Here is a 21,399-nt window from a genome sequence, read left to right as displayed (position 1 = left end):
TTTTTTTGGTCTTTTTGAGACAGGGTCTCCCTGTAGCCCCAGCTGTCCTGGATTCACTATGGAGACCAGGCTGGCCTTGAACTCACAGAGATCCGCCTGCCTCTGCCTCTGCCTCCCAAGTGCTGGGATTAAAGGCCTACACCACCACGCCTGGCTAAATACTTGGAGCTTTAATGAGGATTTAAAATGAAATATTTGTCATTTTAATATTCTGATGAAGGAAACACTATATACATGTGTTGATGCAATTACTGCTTTTAGTAATTACACAAAAGGATGGAATAACTATGACTCTCTTCATGTCATATTTCCTAATGCTTTGGGGATTTTAGTTTATGATCATGGTGCTACCATTTTGCTTTTTATCAGAATGGGAAGAAGAAAAAGGCTAGCTATAACCAAACTATCAAATAGGACTTTTAATGGTGATGGATTAAAATCTTTTAAGTAGATGGTATAATTTCTGTAAATTTCAGGTTATTCATATTGTGATATTAACCTTTTCCTGGCTTAATTTTTCTCATCAAGATGATTTTTGTTATGACTGCATGTCATTTTTGCTTTTAGTGCTCTTTCATTAGGTCCTGGGCAATAAAACAGTAAGAGGCAAGATAAATCCATGAGTTCTGGATTTGAGGGCGAACTCAAAAGTTATGCATGTGTTTGATGATAAAAGAGAGTAGAGTGTCAAAAAACAACAACAACAAAGCAAGGCTTGGCTGTGCAGGCTTGTAATCCCTGCTGCTCCTGTGATACAGGCAGGATCACAAGTTCAAGAACAGACAGGCTACAGAGTGAGTCAAGGCCTACTTGGGAAAGTGAGACCTTTTTTCAGAAGTTAAAAGGAGGCTGGGGATATAGCTTGGTGTTAAAAATTCTTAGCATATTTGAAACTATGAGTTAAACCCCTAGTGCTAACAACAACAAAAATGAACCAGCGAACCAAATCCAACAGGGTTCTGGCACAAAAACGGATGCACATCAGTGGAATAGAATAGACGACCCAGAAATGAGCTCATATGGCTACATTCAATTAAATGTGCAAAAGCATGCACTGGACAAAAGAGCCTATTACACAGATGGTCCTCAGAAAGCTGGACAATCTGCATGTAGAAGAATTGAAACTAAATCCCTGTATCTTACCCTGCAGAAAAATCAATTCAGAAGAGATAAAAAATCTTAGGTAGGGCTAGAGAGAGGGCCTCAGGCATGCTGCTCTTGCAGAGGACTAGGGTTTGGTTCTGAATACTCACATGGTGTCTCATAACTGTCTTTGGTATCTGATATAGTCTCCTGTGCTCCACAGGCACTGCACACACTTGGTGTAGGTACATATATGTAAGAAAAACACTCATACACATAAAAATGAACAGAATATTTTTTAAAAGATCTTAATGTAGGACCATAAACTGCAATTACCAGAGGAAAAAGACATCAAACACTTCAAAATACAGGCTTATAGGCAAGGATTTTCTGAATAGGATTCCAGTAGCTTAGGAAGTAAAGGCAAGAATTGACAGATGGGATTGCTTGAAATTTTACAAAAGCTTGTGCCCAGCAAAAGAAAGAGTAAAGAGAAAAGGCTTTTTACAGAATAGAAAAATCTTTCCCAGCTAGTTATCAAAGATCAGATACAAGTGCCAATATGGAAAATGTTCTTAGCCAGTGAGATGACTTCTTGTCTGATGACTTGAGTCCAGTTCCTGCAGGCTTCAGGGCACATACATGTACACACACAAAATAAATGATAAAAAAAAAATTTTTAGGGGCTGGAGAGATGGTTTAGTGGTTAAGAGTACTGGTTGCTCTTTTGAGGATCTAGGGAACTCTGGCAGCTAACAACCTTACCTATCTCCCATTCCAGGGGATCCAACACCCTCTTCTCACCTCTCTCCAGCCCCATTATCAGTGTTTTTTAAATTACAGGTAGAATTAATTCTGAGGGGTTTGTTAGTTTTACTTATAACTGAAATAGAATATTATGTAACTATATTTTGTAAAGACAAAATTTAAACAGACTTGTCTTTTTTGGAAGTTTTTTGGGAGGTCTTTTTGAGACAGGGCCTCCCTGTAGTCCCAGCTGGCCTGGAGCTCGCTATGTAGACCAGGCTGACCTTGAACTCACAGAGATCCACCATGCCCGGCTTAATAAACTTGTCTTATGCTGAGATATAATAGCAGGATATATTTCTTACCGTGGGATGAATTCCAAAAAAAAAAAAAAGAAAAAACTGAAAGCCTAAAAAAAGTCTGTGAGTATGCACGTACATGTAGCATCTCTTTCAAGCATAAGTTTTATTTATGTACTGTTCAGGTTCTATGCTGTCTTCCTTTCTGGAGATAGTGTTGCTGTGTAATCAATCTATGCTGGCTTCAAATTCCTACTGCCTTGGCTTCATAAGGGCTCAGATTGTAGACATGTGCTACCACATCGAATTTTCATTGTTCTTTCTTATCTGACTAGGGACTCTATATATTAAATCTATGTATTAAGGGGAATCTTGGGACTTCTATTTGTGTGGTAGAGGAATAGGGATAAAAAAGTGAAAAATGCTATGAACTGAGAAACTCTTAGCTAGATGTGGTGGCTCAAACCTGGAATTACGGAATTTGGGAGGCTGAGGCAGGAAGATTGCTGCAATTTAGAGGCAAGCCTCAGCTACATAATAAATTCTAGGATAGCCTGGACTGTAGTGGGAGATTGTGTCTCAAATGAAAAACAAAAACCTGTTTAGCTAAAAGATGTTGAATATCAGGCTCCATATAGTTTTAAGATAGCTATTACCTGTTTTAAAAGATAGCTTTAGGATAGACTGGTAAGATGGTTCAGTGGATAAAGGTGCTTTTTGTCAAGGCCTATGCCCTGACTTTAATCCCTGGTACTCATATGGTAGATGCAGAGAACTGACTCCTGGAAGTTATCCTCCGACCCATGTGTATTGTTAAACATGCATGCATGCATGCATATACATATAAGTAAAAAGACCCAGCTTTAAATTGATAATCAGTTATACTTTCTACTCATTTTTTTTAAATACAAAAGCTAGCCATCAGTCTCTTCTACTTGCCTTGTGATGTCTTTAGTAATATGAACCACACCATACTTTTGCTATTCTTTAAAAAAAATTCTTTTTTTCCTGCTCAAACCAGGTGGCCATGAAAATTTTGCTAAAATGATTGATGAAGCAGAAGTCTTGGAATTCCCAATGGTAGTGAAGAATACACGGGGTCATAGAGGTGTGTATGAGTTCTTGATATGGTGCATAGTTTTGAAATTATGTTTGTGAATAAAGAGGGGGTGATTTTAACAGGACCTCTGAAGAACAGTTGAAGAACAACCAGTGAGCATATGGCACTGGAAACTTCTAGGTTACTGCAAGTTCCGTTTCTGAGATGCTGTTTCTATTTAGTGGTTATGCTAGAGATTTTAACATGCATGCTTTGACTAAATCTCTATCTAGTTAATGTCTGTGTCTTTCTCTTCAATAACACAAGTCGAGTCACCCCCTCTCAACTTAGTTGGAAGACCTGAATGTTTAGTAACTTTACATAAAGGAAGAATGCTTTCTTTTCATATGTAGGAAACATTTTTTGCCTTGTTTCAGAGTTTTCAGTTAGTCATGGTGGGGATCTTGATGGAGAAAAGCTGAGATCATGGTAGCTAGGATACAGAACAGTCACTTGCTTTCCTGTTTCTCCTTTTTTTTTAATCTTGTCCCCCAGGTAGGGAAACCTGCACCAATATCAGAATAAGACTTTCTTCTTGATCAGTCCTCTCGGGAATGCTGTTATAGACACACTGGAGGTGTGCTTTACTAGACTTCTAACCACTTCCAGGTCTATCAAACTGATAATGAAGATGAACCATTACAAATGCATTGTGTGCCAACTTACCACCCAAACATAGCTGCTGCTTCTTTTTTTTTTTTTTTTAATTTTCTTGAGACAGGGTCTCTCTGTAGCCTCAGTTGTCCTGGAACTCACTATGTAGACCAGGCTGGCCTTAAACTCAGAAAGGCCTGCATGCCTCTGCCTCCTGGAGCTGAGATTAAAAAGTTTGCACCACCATGCCTGGCCACACATATCTTCTACTCCTGGAACTCAAAAGGTTCATGTCCATCTACTAATGCAGAATGGATTCTGTGCATCTCCACAAGCCCCCACAGCATCAAGGTATTGCTCAGAAGTTCAAGTGCAAAGTTTTTTCTTGAGACTCAAGACTCGTCCTGTGTCTTTGCTAGACAAATGTTCCAACTTCCTACGATCTCCGTTGTATATTGCCTCACCTCCTAGATTTCCCTTCACGTCCAGTTGAGCTGGATGTGACTGGATGGTTTTGTTCTTGGCTTGCGTTTTGCTTTCTGTAATGCACATATTAAAAAAAATTAAAGATTCTTTTAAAAAAAAAAAAATCTAGGTTGAAGTCTCCATTCTGCATGCCTGTAAAACTAGCATCACTGTACAACCTCAGTGTGCACAGTGTTAAATGTGCTGTCTGTTCAAACAATGGCCAGTACTCCTTGGGCTATACCTGCAGTAGCCTCTAAGCACATGGATAACTGAACTTGGGAAGACACTTTTCCTCAGCAGACCTTTGCGAATAGGGTGCCTCAGAGCTATCTTCTCAAAGGAAAGTCTTTGAAATGAGTTTGAAAATTTTTGCACCTTGAGCCTGCCAGTGAATGCCTGTGGGTCCTGCTAAGTCTCACAGAGATCTCGAGGCATCTTTCCTACTGTCTTGATGCAAGACACTTGATTTCTTTCTAATGGCCCTAATGTCTTGTGGGCCCAGAGTTTCCTTCGCCTCGATTTACATGAATTTTTTTTCCGGGCAAAGTACAATTTTTAAAAATATATTTTACTTACTATTTTTATGTGTATGAATGTATTGTCTGCATGTATGTATATGCACCCATGTTGGCAGTGCCTGAGGAGGTCAGAACAAGGTGTCGGATCCCCTGGAACTGGAGTTATGGACAGTTGTTAGCCACACTTTGAGTGCTGGGAATCGAACCTGGGTCTTGAACCTGGGTCTTCCGCTAGAATAACTAGTGCTTTTAACCTATGAGTCATCTCTCTAGCTCCCAGCAAAGAACTTTTTTTTTTTTTTTTTTTTTTTTTTTTTTTTTGTCTTTTTGAGGTATGGTCTCTCTGTAGCCTCAGCTGACCTGGAACTCACTGTGTAGACCAGGCTGGCTTTGAACTTACAGAGCTCCACCTGCCTCTGCCTCCCAAGTGCTGGGATTAAAGGCGTGCACCCCACGCCCCAGCTTTTTTTTGTCTTTTTGAGACAGAGTTTCCCTGTAGCCACAGCTTGTCTGGATTTGATATGGAGACCAGGCTGGCCTTGAACTCACAAGAGATTCTCCCAAGTGCTGGGATTAAAGGCGTATGCTACCATGCCTGGCAAGAAAATACTTTTTCTTTTTTTTTTTTTGGTCTCTTTGAGACAGGGTCTGGTCTCCCTGTAGCCCTAGCTGGCCTGGATTCACTATGGAGACCAGGCTGGCCTCTGACTCACAGAGATCCACCTGCCTCTGCCTTCCGAGTGCTGGGATTAAAGGTGTGTGCCACCACGCCCTTTTTGCTGAGTCATTGAACATGGAGAGATCAAGCTGGTACTGACCTTGAAGCTGCTGGCTAGCTTTCATAGTGCTGGAAGGTGCTATGCATGCTACTGGAAGAGAAAAGCAAAGTGCAGTTTATAAAAGAACTTTGGTTTTTTTTCTCTTTGTTCAGTTTTCACTGCAATGGCATCTAAAAGCAGCTAGCATTAATAATGCAACAGCCTAAATGCTGGCTTCCTTGAATTTTTCTTCCTTATACCTTGTGATATTTAAATTCAGTCTCACATAATGTCTCAGGACTAGAACAAAATGTAAATAGTTCTTCACCAGAATGTAATGCTCCTGGCCTATATTTGATATTCTCTGTAGAGTTTTCGTTAGCATCTGAAACTTCTACTTTTGCATTCCTGTCAGCTATCCTTCTAAACAATAACCAGAGTTACTCTTTCTGCTTCTCACTTGCCAGGCTTCTGTAGCCAAGATCTTCAGATGTTTCCAAATTTCTCCAGTTTTGAACCACATTAACAGGAACAGTCACAGCAATGACTCGATACCAACTTTCTGTATTACTCACTTTTCAAATTTCTGTGAAAAATCCTTAATCCCAGCTTCCAAATTTGGGATAATATTCTCCTGTGTGTGTACTCCCTGGATCAAACTATTCCTTTATTTATCAATAATTCACCTTTTCTGGGGACTGGAGAGAAGGCTCAGTTGTTACTCTTGCAGAGGACCCCAGTTTGATTCCCAGCACCAATATGGCAGCTAACAATGTCCATAACTCCAGTTCTAGGGGATCCGCCAGCATCTTCTCACCTCCTTGGGTATTACAGGACACGGCTGCACTTATATACATACAGGCAAAACACTCATATATATAAAATAAAAATAATAAATATTTTTAAAAGAGAATACAGATCTTTTCATTGTTTTGGGGATGTTATTTGCCTGACTTTTTTCCCAGGTCTCTCGTTGTCATGTACTCCCAATATTTGTCAATATATGGTATTCCTTCTCATTAAATAACATGATTTCAGATATACACACACACACACACACACTATGATAAGAGACTGCCATGGAAGGTTGGCCAAAGTTTTAAGATTTGTTATCCTTCAGGTATCTATGCTAAAGCTAATCTGTAGACTGTTTTATACCTGCCCCATGTTGCAATTCTGTTCCTCCGGTTGTTGGCCATTCTCTCCTTACACAGAGCCCAGCTGAGTCTCTGTCACTTCAGTAGCATCTGCAGCACGCTTCCATTCTCAGCCTTCTCAGAGCTCGGCTGTTCCTTGACAGCAGAACGTTCCATCTAACCAGAATGGTCGCTACCAGCTCCACCTTGCACCCTCATGCCATGGTGGCATTTGCAGTCAGTTCCTAGCCATTCAGATTCCTGTTGCTGTGATCGCTGCTACTTGAGAATTTTTAAAACAAGAAAGAAAACTTACAACCATATGTTAAGAAGAGCTGCCTCCATTGGCATCCAAGTAAAAGGAACAGTGGAATAGACTTGAGCATTTAGAAATAATAACTATAATAACATTGTTATGTTACTATGTAGTAATAGAGCATTAATGTGTAGCTATGCATTATATGTATACTTTAACATATGGTTTTACCATAGGGTTTTCCTAATGAACAAATCTAGCGTTACTGGCTGTCTTCTGGAGGAATTCAAAGGGTAGATTCCCCACATCATAATATAAACCAAAATGAATAAGAGTTTGAGGGACCAATAGAAATTTGTTAAATTTGCCCTTTTATGTTTTTCACATTATCTCCCTAATCGTAGCTAAATTACTTTAGTCAAAATAGTAATAGCAAAGAATACTTGAAAAACATAAAAGTATAATGGGGTTTTTAAAGCATATTAGGACACAAGAATGTATAGGTAATATCTATTAACTGACAATTTGATGATATATATATATATAGTATTTTTTTTATTCTTTTTAAATTATAGGCAAAGCTGTTTTTTTGGCACGAGATAAACACCATTTGGCAGACTTAAGCCATCTTATTCGCCATGAAGCACCATACCTGTTCCAGAAATACATAAAAGAGTCTCATGGAAAGGATGTACGTGTCATTGTTGTGGGAGGCCGTGTAGTTGGCACCATGTTACGTTGTTCAACAGATGGAAGGATGCAAAGCAACTGCTCACTAGGTAAAAACAATTGAGGCATCTTTCCGTTACAGTACATAAAGTAATACTGTGGCTTGTCTAATGAGTGATTGTATATAGCTATGCATCTTAATGATTCAAAAGAACATTTTTTTCCACACGTAAATGTGATTTGTAATTTTATTTTTCTAGTTACTGAGTTATATTTCATTGATCATAAAATTGCTTTCTTTTTTGTGATAATTTAAATTTTTTCATTTTTTCAAGTTTCCATACGTACATATTGTATATTTAGCATATTCCTTCTCACAGCACCTTCTCTTTTCTTGTCTCTCTCCCTTCTCATTGGTCCCTTTTGTTCCCTCATTTTTATTTCTACTTTCATCACATGCACATGCACGTGCCCACACACACAGATACATGATACGTATTTATATAAAATATAGAAACCACAAATGAGAAAACATAGCAATGTTTGTCTTTATACAGTTGGCCTAATTTGTTTAATATGATTTTCCCTGGTTCTGTTCATTTTCCTGAAAAGGATATAACTTTTTCTTTATCTCTGAAAAAAGTATACACATTTTTCCTTATCCATTCCTGTCGGTGGACATCTAGGTTGATTCTCTAATTTACCTGTATATATTGATGTACAAGTGTAAGTATCCCTGTGATATACAGAGTCAGACAGATCTGTTAGTTTTATTGGTTGGACAGCATTTTACTGTCTCACCAGTAGTATATAAGGATCCCCATTTGTTTAAGATGGAATGTCAGTGTAGTTTTCCTTTGCATTTGTCTGATCACTAGTGAAGCTGAATATTTTTCATGTTTATTAGCTACCTGTATTTGTATTTCGTCTTCTGAGAATTGTTTCTTTTCATTATTTTGTTCACATGCATGCTTGTTTGTGGAGATCCGGGCCAGCATTCTGGAGTTGATTCTTTCCTATCATAGATTCCAGGAATCTAGCTCAGGTTGTCAGAATTTCACAGGAAGCTCTTTTTGCCAGCGAGTCATTTCTTTAGCTCTCTGCTCATTTCTTTAACCCATTTATAGATTGGATAGTTTTGTTTTGGTTTTGGTGTTTAGTTTTTTGAGACATTTGCATATTCTATATGTTAGCCCTCTGTCAGATGTATTGCCTGCAGAGATCTTCTCCCACTCTGTAGGCTGCCTCTGTTCTGTTACTATACAGAAACTTTAATTTCCTGAGCGACTGGCACCCTGTTAAGAAAGTCCTTGCCCATGCCTATATATTTTGAAGTGTTTCCCTACTTTTTCTTCTAGCAGTTTCAGAGTTTCAAGTTTTACATGGAAGTCTTTGATTTATGGGGAGTTGACATTTGTGCAGGTTGAGAGATAGAGCTCAAGTTTCATTCCAAGTACCATCTTTTCTCCAGTGTGTGTTGTTGGCTTCTTTGTCAAAAATCTGATGGTAGTAGCTTCATGGACTTATACCTGGGGGTCCTTAGTTTCTGCTTCTACTGTTGTGATTAAATGCCCTGACAAAAGTAACTTAAGTTTGGAAGGCTTTACTCTAGCTCACAGTTCAAGGTATGGTCAATCATGGCACAGAAATCAAGGCAGGAGGAGCTTGAAGTAGCTGGTCTCCTCACATTCACCATCACTCTCCATTTTCTACAATCTAGGATTCCCTGAATCGGGAATGGTCCTGCTCACAATTAAGATGTATCTTACTATATCAATTAGCATGATCAAGATAATCCCCCACAGGTATTCCCAGTTCAGAGTCTGTCATGTTGACAACACTAACCACTATACTGATCTCCATTTCTGTTTCTGTGCCAGTACCATACTGTTTATCACTTTGATGCTAATCTGAAGTATAACTTGAAATCAGGTATGGTGCTAATCTCTAGCATTACTCTTTTTACTCAAAATTGTTTTGGCTATCTGGGGTCTTTTGTGCTACCATATAAAGTGTCTTTTTGTTTGTTTGTTTGGTTGGTTGGTTGGTTGGTTGATTGGTGGGTTGATTGGGTTTTTGTTTTTTTGTTTTTTTTTCTATTTTGTGAAAAATGCTGTTGAAATTTTCATTGGGATTGCATTTCATAGTATTAATTCTTCTAGTCCGTGACCATGGGAGAGATTTCCTCCTTCTAGTGTCTTCCTCTGTTTCTTTCTTCAATGGCTTAAAGTTGTCATTGTAATGCTTTTTACTTCCTTGGTTAGGTTTATGCCAAGGGTTTTTATGGGTTTGTTTTTTTTTTATTTTGAGGCTGTTGTGAATGGAATTGTTTGCCTAGTTTCTTTCTTTCTTTCTTTCTTTCTTTCTTTCTTTCTCTCTCTCTCTCTCTCTCTCTCTCTCTCTTTGTTTATCATTGATATATAGGAGGATTATAGACTTTTGTATGTAAAGTTTATATCTTGTTACTTTGCTGAAAGAGTTTCCTAGTGGAGACTTTTTACCTTATGTATATAGGATCAGACTGTCTTCAAACAAGGATGCTTTGGCCTCTTCCTCTCTTACTTGTGTCTCATTTTTATTCCCTCTCTCATCTTACACTCTAGTTAACACTTCAGGTACCATATTGACTAGGAGTGGAAAGAGTAGTCTGCTTTGTCTTGTTCCTGATCATAGTGGAAATAGTTTTCCCCATTAACATGATGCTGGCTGTAGATTTCATCAGCTATGGAGATATGTCCTTTCCATTCCTAGAGCTTTTGTCATGACAAGCTCAAAATGTTGGATTTTGTCAAACATCTTTTTTGTATCTTACTAAGAGGATCTGAGATTTCTGTTCTCAAGTCCATTCACATGATATATTACAATGATTAATACACGTATGTTGAACTTTGCGTCTGTAGTCATCAAGCCTGCTCATTGTGTATATCAGTCCAGCGTCCATCTCACCGAGATCTGCCCCCGCTTCCTGATGCCTCCCTAGGGCTGGGATTAAAGGAGTGTGCCACTATGCCCAGCAGTGTTTTTTTGTTTTTGGTTTTTTTTTTGAGAACATTTATATTCCTTCAGGGATGTCGTGTCTTTGTCTGATTTTTATTTTTTTTTCTTTTTTTTTTTTTAGCGTAATATATCTGGCTTTGCAAAAAGAAGTTTGGCAGGGTTCCATTCTTTTTTTATTTATAGAATGAATTGAAAAGAATTGTTATTAGTTCTTCTTTTAAGTAGAATTCAGCCATGAAGCCATCTGGTTGTGGACCTTTTTTAGTTGGGATTTTTATTACTACTACAATCTGTTGCCTGTTTTAGATCTATTTAAATTGTTTATCTCTCATTTTAGTCTGATTTAGGAAGGTAATAGGCATCTAAAAATCCATCCATTTCTTTTAGATTTTCTAATTTTGTAGAATATAAGATTTTTTAGTTGTATCCTTAATGATTTTTCTGAATTTCATTGGTATCTGTTGAAATAGCTCCCTTTTCATCTCTAATTTCATTAATTTGGATCTTCTGTCTTTGGTTAGTTTTTTTTTTCTTTTAAAGATTTAGTCAATCTGATTTATCTTTTCAAAGAACCAACTGTTCATTCCATTGATACTATGTAGTTTTGTTTTAATTTCTGCTTCATTAAATGTGGTCTTAATTATTTCTTTCCATCTACTGCTTTAGATTTGGATTGTTCTTGTTTTTCCACAGTCCTCAGGTGCCTAGTTATATATTTGAGATTGCTTTTCCCCCTCTCCACCCCATATTGATACTTTTAATTAGCTTCCTGGTTAAGGTTACTTTTGTTCTATTCCATAGATTTTTGATATGTTGTGTTTTCCTTTTTATTCATGTCTAGGAATTAAAAATTTCCTTTTTGACTTTTTCATTGACAACAGTGTATTCAGTCTCCATGAGTGATTGTTCTGTAGTGTCCTGCTGTTGATTTTGACTTTTATTACATTGTACTCAGGTAGCGTACAAGGAATTGTTTATTCTGCTTTCCTTAAGTCTTACTTTGTGTCCTATTATGTGATTCTTTTTAGAATTGTAATGTCCTCTTGTCAGATTGTTCCTTAATCAGTCCAAAGTGTCTTTATCTCTTGATCTTAGGACAGCCCTGCCTGTTTCCTAGTTCCATTTGCTTAGAACACTTTTGTCCATTTTTTTCACACTAAAGTAGCATGTCTTTGAGATGTGTTTCTTGGAGGCAACAGATTTTTTTTTTTTAATCCAGTCATACATGTTCCTTTTGATTGGGGAATTGGGGTCATTAATGTCCAGTGTTATGGAAAGGCGCATCTTCATTCCTGTCATTTTGTTGATTTTGTAGTGTTGAATGTTTACATATTCCTCACCTGTTCAATTGCTGCTGGAGTGGGTGTGGTTCACGCCTCTCTGTAACATCTGGGAAATGTTTATCTTTCTGTACAGTTGGAAGAATTCCTTCTGGTATCCTCTGTAGAGGATTAGAGTTTAGTGGTCATAAATTCCCTTAGCTTGCTTTTATCATGGAAAGATTTTTCTTTCTCTTTCAATTATGTCAGATAGTTTTGCAGGGTTGTCTGGTTTGGCAGTTATGGTCTTTCTGAAATTTGAAATACAGTATTCCAAATCCTTCCAAGATTTCTGTTGGGAAATTAGCTCTTAGTCTGATGGGCCTGCCCTTATATATGACTTGCCCCTTTCTCTTCCAGCTTTCAACCAACAGCACTTACTTTGTTCTGTATATTTAGTGTTTTAATCATTATCTGATATGGGAAGTTTCTTTTCTGCTCTACCCTATGTGGTATTCTCAGTGTTTCTGACATCTGCATGGGCATTTCCAATTTTAGCATGTGTTGCCGAAGCAAGCACTGGATGGGCATCTCTTCCCAGATCTGGGAAATTTTCTGCTGTGATTTCATTGTGTTTTTAAAAGTGTTCTGTGTCTTTGGTTTAGAATTTTCCTTATACCCAAAATTCATAGATTTAGTCTTTTCACTACAAGATCACCAGAGATCTCACAATTTGTTAATTTTATTTTATTTTGACTTTTTTTTTTTTATCGTTTTGAGACAGGATCTTTCTGTAGTCTATCATACTTAACAGCTGGAACTTGCTATGTAGGCCAGGCTGGCCTTGAACTCAGAGATTCACCTGCCTCTGCCTCCCGAGTGCTGGGATTAAAGGTGTGTGCCACCATGCCCAGCATACACTTACTGAATTTTTTATTTCCAGTATTTCATTTTGGTTTTTCTTAAGTATATCTATCACTTTATTGAATTTCATTTTCATACCCTGAACTCATTTCTTTATTTCATTTGTTTGTGTTCTCTTGGGAATTAATTCAGGAATTTGTGTACTCTCTAATTTCTTTGAATGTATTTATAATCGCTCTTTGGAATTCTTCTTTACCTAGAATTTTATCTAATTTTACTATCACTGGAGTCTATGACTTTGGACTTGCCAGTTTTTAAAGGAGTCTTGTTTTCCATTGAGTTTTGGGTATCTAGAGTTAGGGCATTATGGTTTTTTATTTGTTTTTAAATTTAAGTTACCTGCTTTCATTGGCAGTTCCTGCAGTATTCAAGACAGATGTATTTTCCCTCATTAGACTGTTGTTCAGGAGTGGAGAGGAAAAGAAAAGAAGGAAAACAGTAAGACAAGTGATTACTGGGTTTTAGAATACGAAAGGGAAAGTCATGGGGGGTTTGTGGGGACAAAAAAGGTGCAGGGAGAAGGAATTTTGGCTCCTTAAGTGTCACTGGGGATTTTTGTTATCTTTGTTTTAGCATCATTTTTGTCTTGTTTAGCATTTTTAAGTAGGTGTCAATAATGCTAGTAGCTATTGCTCCCCTAAATCTCCGAACAACTGAAAATACTATTAAAGTTTCCAGCTTTCTCTCCAGTTGAATAATCATGATTATAATTTTCTTTGTTTTGTTTCTGGTTTTATTTGATAATAGTTTTGCTGTCTAGGATATTAATACTTATTTAAGAAAATTCATTCTTTTAGAATTCCTTTTTTAAAAAATTGAGATTTCATTATAGATTTTATCCAATTTCCATTCTGTTATTGTTTTTAGCAGTCCTGGGGCTGGAAACGAGGGCCTTGTAATTGGTAGGAAAGTGCTCTACCACTGGGTACGTCCTATTATTGGCATCTTTCTGTTAAGATCATTGGTATTTCTCACTTTTAATGCTACAATTAATTATGTTGATGTGTTTCATACTTCAGAAAAGTTATTTGAGCTCTTATTTATTTTTTAATATTTTATTTTTTATTTTATGTGTATGAGTGTATTGCCTGCTTGTCGGTATGGGTGCACATGTCATGCAGTGCCCAAGTTGCTCAGAAGAGGGCATCAGATCCCCTGGAACTTGAATTATAGATAGTAGTTAGCTGCCGTGTAGGTGCTGGGACTCAAACCTGGGCCCTCTGCGAGAGCAGCTATTACTCTTAACCTCTGAACCATCTTTCTAGCCCAATTTATTTATTTCTATGTGTACGAGTATTTTGTCTGCTTGTAAGTGCACTAAGTGCATACAATGACCACAGAAGCTAGAAGAGGGCATTGGACCCCCTGGAAATGAAGTTAGGGATAGTTGTCAGCTGCCATGTGGATACTAGGAATGGAACCCAAATCCTCTGCAAGAGCAGCCACTGCTCTTAATCGCCATGTCATCTCTCCAGCCCCTTAAAATAGTTTTATTTTATTATTATTTTTGGGGGATCTTTTTAACACAGGGTTTCTCTGTAGCTCCAGATGGCCTGGAACTCACTATATAGACCAGGCTCACCTTGAACTCAGAGATCCACCTGTCTCTGCCTCCTGAGTACAGGGACTAAAGGCGTGTGCCACTATGCCCGGCTTATAATAGCTTTTAAAAAATTTTATCGAATTCATTCTTTCAATAGTTTACTCAAAACATATACATATATTTAATTTTTGTTTGTTTTTTGAGACAGGGCCTTCTATAGTCCCAGCTGACCCAGAACTCTATGTAGACGAGGCTGGCCTCACAAAGATCCACCTGCCTCTGCCTCCGGAGTGGTGGGATTAAAGCCATGTGCCACCACCTGGCTGCTTCTGCTTCTCATTCCTCCTTCAACCTTCTTCTTCCTCCTCCTCCTCCTCCTCCTCCTCCTCCTTTTTTTTTTTTTTTTTTTAATGTCTTGCTTATATTTGATTCAGATTGGGCTGACTTTATTTAATGCATTGGGGGAACTTTTTCATCTTTTCCTAAGACATTCTGTTAAAATAACTGAGCTATGACTCTTATCTTGTCCTGATTTCACTTTCTAGTTTCTTCTGTGATAATTGGCCTGTTACAGTTTACCACTTCTAGATCTTTTCAGTATTTATTTATTATTCATTTATTTATTTGTTTGTTTGTTCATTCATTCACTTATTTAGTGGAGGGCATGTGCCACAGCACAAGTGTGGAAGTTAAAGAACAACTTGGAGGAGTTGGTTCTCCTTTCACCATGTGGGTCCCAGGGCTAGAATTCAGACTGGTAGACATTTTGGGAAGTGCTTTTGCCTGCTGAACCATTCCATCACACCCCTAGATTTTTAAGTTTTATTATTTTCCCAAAGAGTTTGTTCTTCTTTTCAATTTGTGTATGTGATCTGCATGTATGCATGTATCTATATTTACATGTATATTGGGGTTCATGTGTGAACATATGCATGTGGAGGCTCAAGGTTGACAACAGGAATCTTCTTTGGTAGGGAATGCCCTTTCTCAGTCTTTCAAGGCTGGAATTATAGATAGGCCCCCATACCCACCCTGATTTTTGTGGGTTTATTCATGTGATAGGTATTTATCTTGTTTGTCAGGTCAAGCTCTTTCATATTGCCCTAGTCTTCCAGATGCTGGCAAGACTTAACTGTTTCCTAGACCTCTCTTACTTTTCCAGTCCCTGAGTAAGAAAGACTTAGATGCTGTCCTAGTACGTTTTGAGCTTTTTGGGCACCACAGACAGGCATACTCACATCATGATGTCGCCTTTACTCCTATGTGGCTATTCAGAGCTATTTCACCCAAATTCTTCTCAGATTTCTTTGCTTCTAGACTTAATTCAGATTCTTAAAGATAGTCTCCAAGTTCTTCCTTCCTCTTAAATACTAGAAAATCTCAAGACTTCATTTGAAGCCCTAGAATTTTTTTCTTAGGAATTGAAGCTCTAGAGGAAGAGAGCCATGACTTGGCCACCATATTCCCAGTCTGCAACCCCTCTTTTGTTCCTGTTTTGCATCTCTATTTTAATTTTTAAAAATAAATTATTAGGGGGGCCTGGAGAGATGGCCCAGTGGTTAAGAGCACTGACTGTTCTTGCAGAAGACCTGGGTTTGAATCCCAGCACCTACATGGCAGCTAACAACTGTCCGTAACTCTGTTCCAGAGAATCCGACAGCCTCTTCTGTCCTCTGCGGGCATTGCATGACATGGGTGCACTTACCTCCACGCAGGCATAACACTCATACACATAAAATAAAATAATAAAATAAAAAATTATTAGGGGCTGGAGAGATGGCTCAGCAGTTAAAGAGCACTGGCTGCTCTTGCAGAGGACTCTAGTTCAATTCCAAGCACCCACATGGCAGCTAACTATCGTCCTGACTCCAGTTCCAAAGGAGTCTGATACCCTCTTCTGACTGCTGCAGGCATTGCACTACATGGGTGCACTTGTATACATGCAAGCAATACACTCATACACCAAAAATAAAAATAAAATATCAAAAAATATTAACACTTGCTATATATAAAACCAGACAATCTTATGTATTTACACAACATTTTCTTAATTATAGTTATGCCTCTATGCCTACAGATTCCAGAGATTCACTTGGTGATATAACACTTGCTTAGCATGTATAAGATTCTAGATTCAGTCCCAGCAAGGGATTGGGGATGGGGATTCTAAAAAGTTCCAAAAAGCAAAACTTAAACTTGTCTCATGCCAAGCATGATATATCTGCAAGAATCAAGTAATTTAGTCAGTCTCTCCTCATCCTTTCCCTGGCACCCTTGTCTGAGTATTGTCTTGAATTGAATTTTCTTTGTAAACTATGTAGTTGGGTCTATAGTGGTTGTATCTGTAGTGAACATATTTTAACCATTTTTCCCAAGCACTATATTTTAACTAAACTATTTAGTGTTTACATTATAGCAGGGATTGTACATTTTCTAGAGATAATATATATTTATATGTAAATGTTGCACCATGTTCCATAAGAGCTTTGAGCATCTGCACATTTTTGGCATTTGTGGTGGGAATGGGAGGTTCTGGAAGTGCTCCTTTGTGGATACTGTATTTTGTTCGTGTTATTATAGGAAAATAGGCTTTAAGGAAAGTTTAATGTTTTGCTAAGACCAACTATGGTAACATTAAAAAAATACTAGGTCATCAAATTCTTTGAGGAACTGTAGGGACCAGGTCCTTCCTAAAGGAAATCTAGACTTAAATCCTAATTTTCTCATACTTAATTTTAAATCAAGTATTTAAATTTTAGTATTAGGATTAAAGATCCTAATTTTCTCTTGGAAGCTCATTCTCACTTTTTTTTTTTTTTTTTTGGTTTTTTTGAGACAGGGTTTCCCTGTAGCCCCAGCTTTCCTGGATTCACCATGGAGACCAGGCTGGCCTTGAACTCACAGAGATCCGCCTGCCTCTGCCTCCCGAGTGCTGGGATTAAAGGCGCGCACTACCAGGCCCAGCCTCACTTGTCTTTAATCTATGTTCATACTGATTTTTTTTTTTTTTTTTAAAATCCTCATTTTAAGCCTGGTAAGTGCATAACTGAAATACCGGCACTCAGGAGGTGGAGGATCAGGTGTGTCAGGTAGCTGATGCTACATAAGTGAGATGTAGTCCAGAAGACCAAACAAAAAATCAGTTTTCCACCAAACTTGCTTGGTTATTTTCATCACCAATTTAGAAGAGACCAGTATGTGTTCTACTCCAGATTAATATTTTGGCAATTCCTGTATCTGCTCTTGTTTTCCAGGTGGTGTGGGGATGATGTGCTCATTGAGTGAACAAGGGAAGCAGCTAGCTATCCAGGTGTCTAATATCTTGGGGATGGATGTGTGTGGCATTGATCTATTGATGAAAGACGACGGCTCCTTCTGTGTCTGCGAGGCCAATGCAAATGTAGGTTTCATCGCCTTTGATAAGGCTTGTAATCTAGATGTAGCTGGTATCATAGCAGACTATGCCGCCTCCCTTCTGCCCTCTGGCCGGCTCACCCGGCGCATGTCCCTGCTCTCTGTGGTGTCCACAGCCAGTGAGACTAGTGAGCCGGAGCTGGGTCCCCCTGCCAGTACTGCTGTCGACAACATGAGCGCAAGTTCCAGCTCTGTCGACAGCGACCCTGAAAGCACGGAGCGAGAGCTGCTCACCAAGCTCCCAGGGGGGCTGTTCAACATGAACCAGCTGTTAGCCAATGAAATCAAACTCCTGGTGGAGTGACTCCACCAGTAATAATTAACCAAGAAAACCCTTGTAAAACTTGCTCTCCCCTTTCCTCCCCTCCTTTCCCCCTTTAACCAACTTGCAATGCTGTTCATGGAAAATGCTCAGGATGAGAGAAAATTAGTAAGATTGGTTAGAAGAAGGGAAAATAGATGAGACTTCTGCTGATAATATGTTACTGACTCTTACAGATTCTACAGAGAGGCAGAATAGTTGATATACAGAAAAATGGCAGGATCTCACAGTTAACCTTTCAATTGTATGCTTTTCAGGCCATGGGGAACATGAAAGTTTTGCTTTTCATGGCCCCTTGCTTTTGTTTTTATACAGAATTGTTTTGATTCAAGTGTCTGGTAGTGTGATTTCACATGGTATTGGGAGATTTGTGAAGAAGAAAACATCTGTTTAAACTACAGGAATTTTTTCTTAAAATATATGTCTGAAAATTCTGCCATTTCTGTTAGCAAGTTTAGCTCAGTTGTTCATGAACTCTTAGAGGCTCTTACTGGGATTTCTCATTTTCATATTTGTCCTTATTTTTTCCCCTTAATTTGGGTGGGAGGACAACATGACTATAACCCAATAAAGATTTTTACTACAAAATTGGCATGCTTGCATGATGAAAAGGAAATGAACAGTATTGCAATGTCTGGTCCAAAAGTAACATTTTACTCAATGTAGATAAAGTTACACTAGTTTAAAATTTGTGCATTGACTTGTGTTTGTTAGTGTTTTAGTCTTTTTTGGAAGATATATGCTCTGTTAATGTTGCATTTTTTTTTTTAATACATGCTAGCCTAACATTCCCTGCTCTATGACTGCATCTTTAACAATGGCCAAAGTGAAGAAAATGCTACTTTTTGTTAATAAGACACTGACTCGAAACATACACATTTAAAAGTCTTTTTTTTTTCCTTCTTTCTTTTGATGAGTTGGACATTAAGACAGGGAAGTATATTTGAGAGGCAGATCAAGGTCCTTAAGTTCTTCAGTATAAAGCTAAAGAGATGTCTTAAGCCAGTGTTATGTATTTGCATTTTTCACATTTTAGAAGGGAAGTCTTATATGTATGTGTGTGCACGTATGCATGTATATGTGTTTTATTCTTTGATTACACCAAACAAAAAGAATAGATTCTAAAGAATGGAGCATGATAGGAAACACAGTTTTTTACTTTACAAAGCAGATGAATTGTTTTCATGCCTTAGACTCCACTAGTGTAGAGATGCTCACCTAAAGACATTAGAAAGTTGGTGTTCCTTAGGCCTTTTTGTGTGTATGTATGTTGTTTTTTTTTCTTCGTTTCAAGATTGTCTGGTGTATGGTTAGTCACAGTTACATGCTTTTCTTCAATGCTATGGCTATGCATTTTCTCCTTTTACACTTAACATTTGGAGGGGAGGGTGGATTGGGTGTTTTTGTTTGGGGATTTATTTACCTTATTGAGTCTCATAGCCCTACTCTTAAGCCTTCAATACTGACAACTCTATATTCCTTTACTTTATGAATTTATTAAAGCCCCAAACGGCATATAATATGATCCTCTAAAACAATCCCAGTGATGGGTTTGGAAGGTATCTTAAGAAGTGGAGAGGCTACAGAGCTCAGCATAATTTTTTAAGCAAAATGTTCCATCTCCCTACAAATCCTCTGAAGCTTTACCCAAGCGCTTTCTTGCCTCTCCAGTGCTGTTTTCCTTCAGATGGACCTTAACATAATTTCTTGGACACTACTTAGAGACTTCGAGGCAATAATAAAATATCAGTATTAACCAGCTCTAACAGAGGTTTGATCATGCTTAATTGTACAGTTTTCCCCCATTTTAAAAAGGAATGTAATAAAACTTGTTTTTTCCATAGTATTAAATAATATTAAAATTGAGTGAAAGGTTGATTGTTGACAAATAGAATAGTACCTCTAATCTGTGAATTGTCTCATTTCACCTCTGAAAAAGGGGAACGTAAAAGGAGCTTCCAGCTTATCTCTAGGATATTCTAATTGCATCTACAAAAAAATTGGATTTGCACAGGTTTATTGGGGGTATTCATAAGTACCTCTGACTCATTAACATAAAGAAATACTTGGTACTTTAGCTGAATGATCATATGTTGGTGGGTGCATACTATTTGCCATAAAGAAATGAATGAAGAACTATAAGTTCATGTAGAGATCATCTGGTTGTCACATATTATGATACACGTGCTTTAAACAGTTACATGTCACATATATAAGTTTATGCATTTAAAAAAAGTAGAGTAGTTGAAAAACTCACTTTGTGTTGTTGGGATAAAAGAACAGGAAAAATATAGTTGACCATTTTATAACTTTTACAAAATTAAGCAAGTGTATTATAAGAAATATCTGAAATTATTTCACTGATAATTTCATTCACACAATATTGATATGTAGCTCTTTACCAACCAACTTCTGTGTTTTACACTCACATATTAGAATGAATGGCAGAAATAGTTATCATAGACTTTAAAAAAACAAGTATCTTCTTGAAGTCCCTCAAATTAAGATAAAGAATAAGAACAAATCATTCTGGAAGAACGCAAAGGAAAATAGCTTTAGATATTTGAGTAACAGTTGAATTTATTCTCGTAATTGTTTCAATAGCTTTTGTATAATCTTCATCGCTATTATGAGATATAAAATGTATTTATCAAATCTGTAATCATTATGCCAAAAAATCTGAATTACTGTAAAATTTTGTATATTGTTAAAATTGTAATTTTTAATTGTATTTTAATAATTCTTTCTGGTATTGTTTTTATGTCACTATGATGAAAATTGGACTTTTAATATATTTCTTTACATTTGAACTATGCCACTTAAACTTTTTAATAAGTTTTTTCTTTTTTGGTGCCTATAATTGGTCATTTCTACTGGCTTTTCTCCAATGAACTTTGAAACCTTTGTTTGTATGTATCAATAAGAAACTACCCTGGAACGTTTAAAAAAATCCCACCAGAGACTTGCTTTCGTCAAGCGCTTTTAACAGACTTTGAGAAAAAAACTACTGAAAGCATTGAAAAAAGCCATTGACTCTCAGAATCGTCTCTCCTTTTTCTCAAGGATGAAAACATTGGAACAAATTCTCTTCATTCAGTGACCCCCCAGTTTGGGGTTTGGGGGGTTTAGAGACATTGTGAAATCAAATCTTGTGTTCTATTTTTCTCCTGGCTCGCTTTTTTTGAGAAGGTTTATGGGCTATTTGGCTGGTGAGACACGATCCCCTCCTAAGAAAATGTAGGTGCTCAGACAGGTAACCTCTGCTGCTACTGTTTTTGTTTGTTGTTTGTTTGTTTGATTTTATTTAAAATTT

The 21,399-nt window shown here is 37.5% G+C and overlaps 1 protein-coding gene across 5 annotated transcripts in view; it reads left to right on the top strand.

The window, feature by feature from the left end:
* Rimklb (ribosomal modification protein rimK like family member B) overlaps positions 1–21,399 on the top strand; it is a 125,374-nt gene that overhangs the window by 96,441 nt on the left and 7,534 nt on the right. For 2 of the 5 annotated variants that reach the window (XR_003848175.1, XR_001872251.2), the window contains exons 4-6: positions 3,151–3,237; positions 7,534–7,737; positions 17,605–17,750. Coding sequence is in view for 2 of the 5 variants with exons in the window: in XM_029559860.1 (XP_029415720.1) it covers positions 3,151–3,237; positions 7,534–7,737; positions 17,605–18,068 (755 nt within the window). In the remaining 3 variants the exon portion in view is untranslated. Of the gene's footprint in view, positions 1–3,150; positions 3,238–7,533; positions 7,738–17,604; positions 21,394–21,399 lie in introns of those variants that run through there. The other 3 variants (XM_029559860.1, XM_017796180.2, XR_003848174.1) reach the window with 2 other exon arrangements.

This window comes from Nannospalax galili, unplaced genomic scaffold (assembly GCF_000622305.1).
Source record: "Nannospalax galili isolate Female #2095 unplaced genomic scaffold, S.galili_v1.0 scaffold589, whole genome shotgun sequence".
NCBI classification, from domain to species: Eukaryota; Metazoa; Chordata; class Mammalia; order Rodentia; family Spalacidae; genus Nannospalax; species Nannospalax galili.
This window is presented reverse-complemented; position numbering and strand designations above follow the sequence as displayed.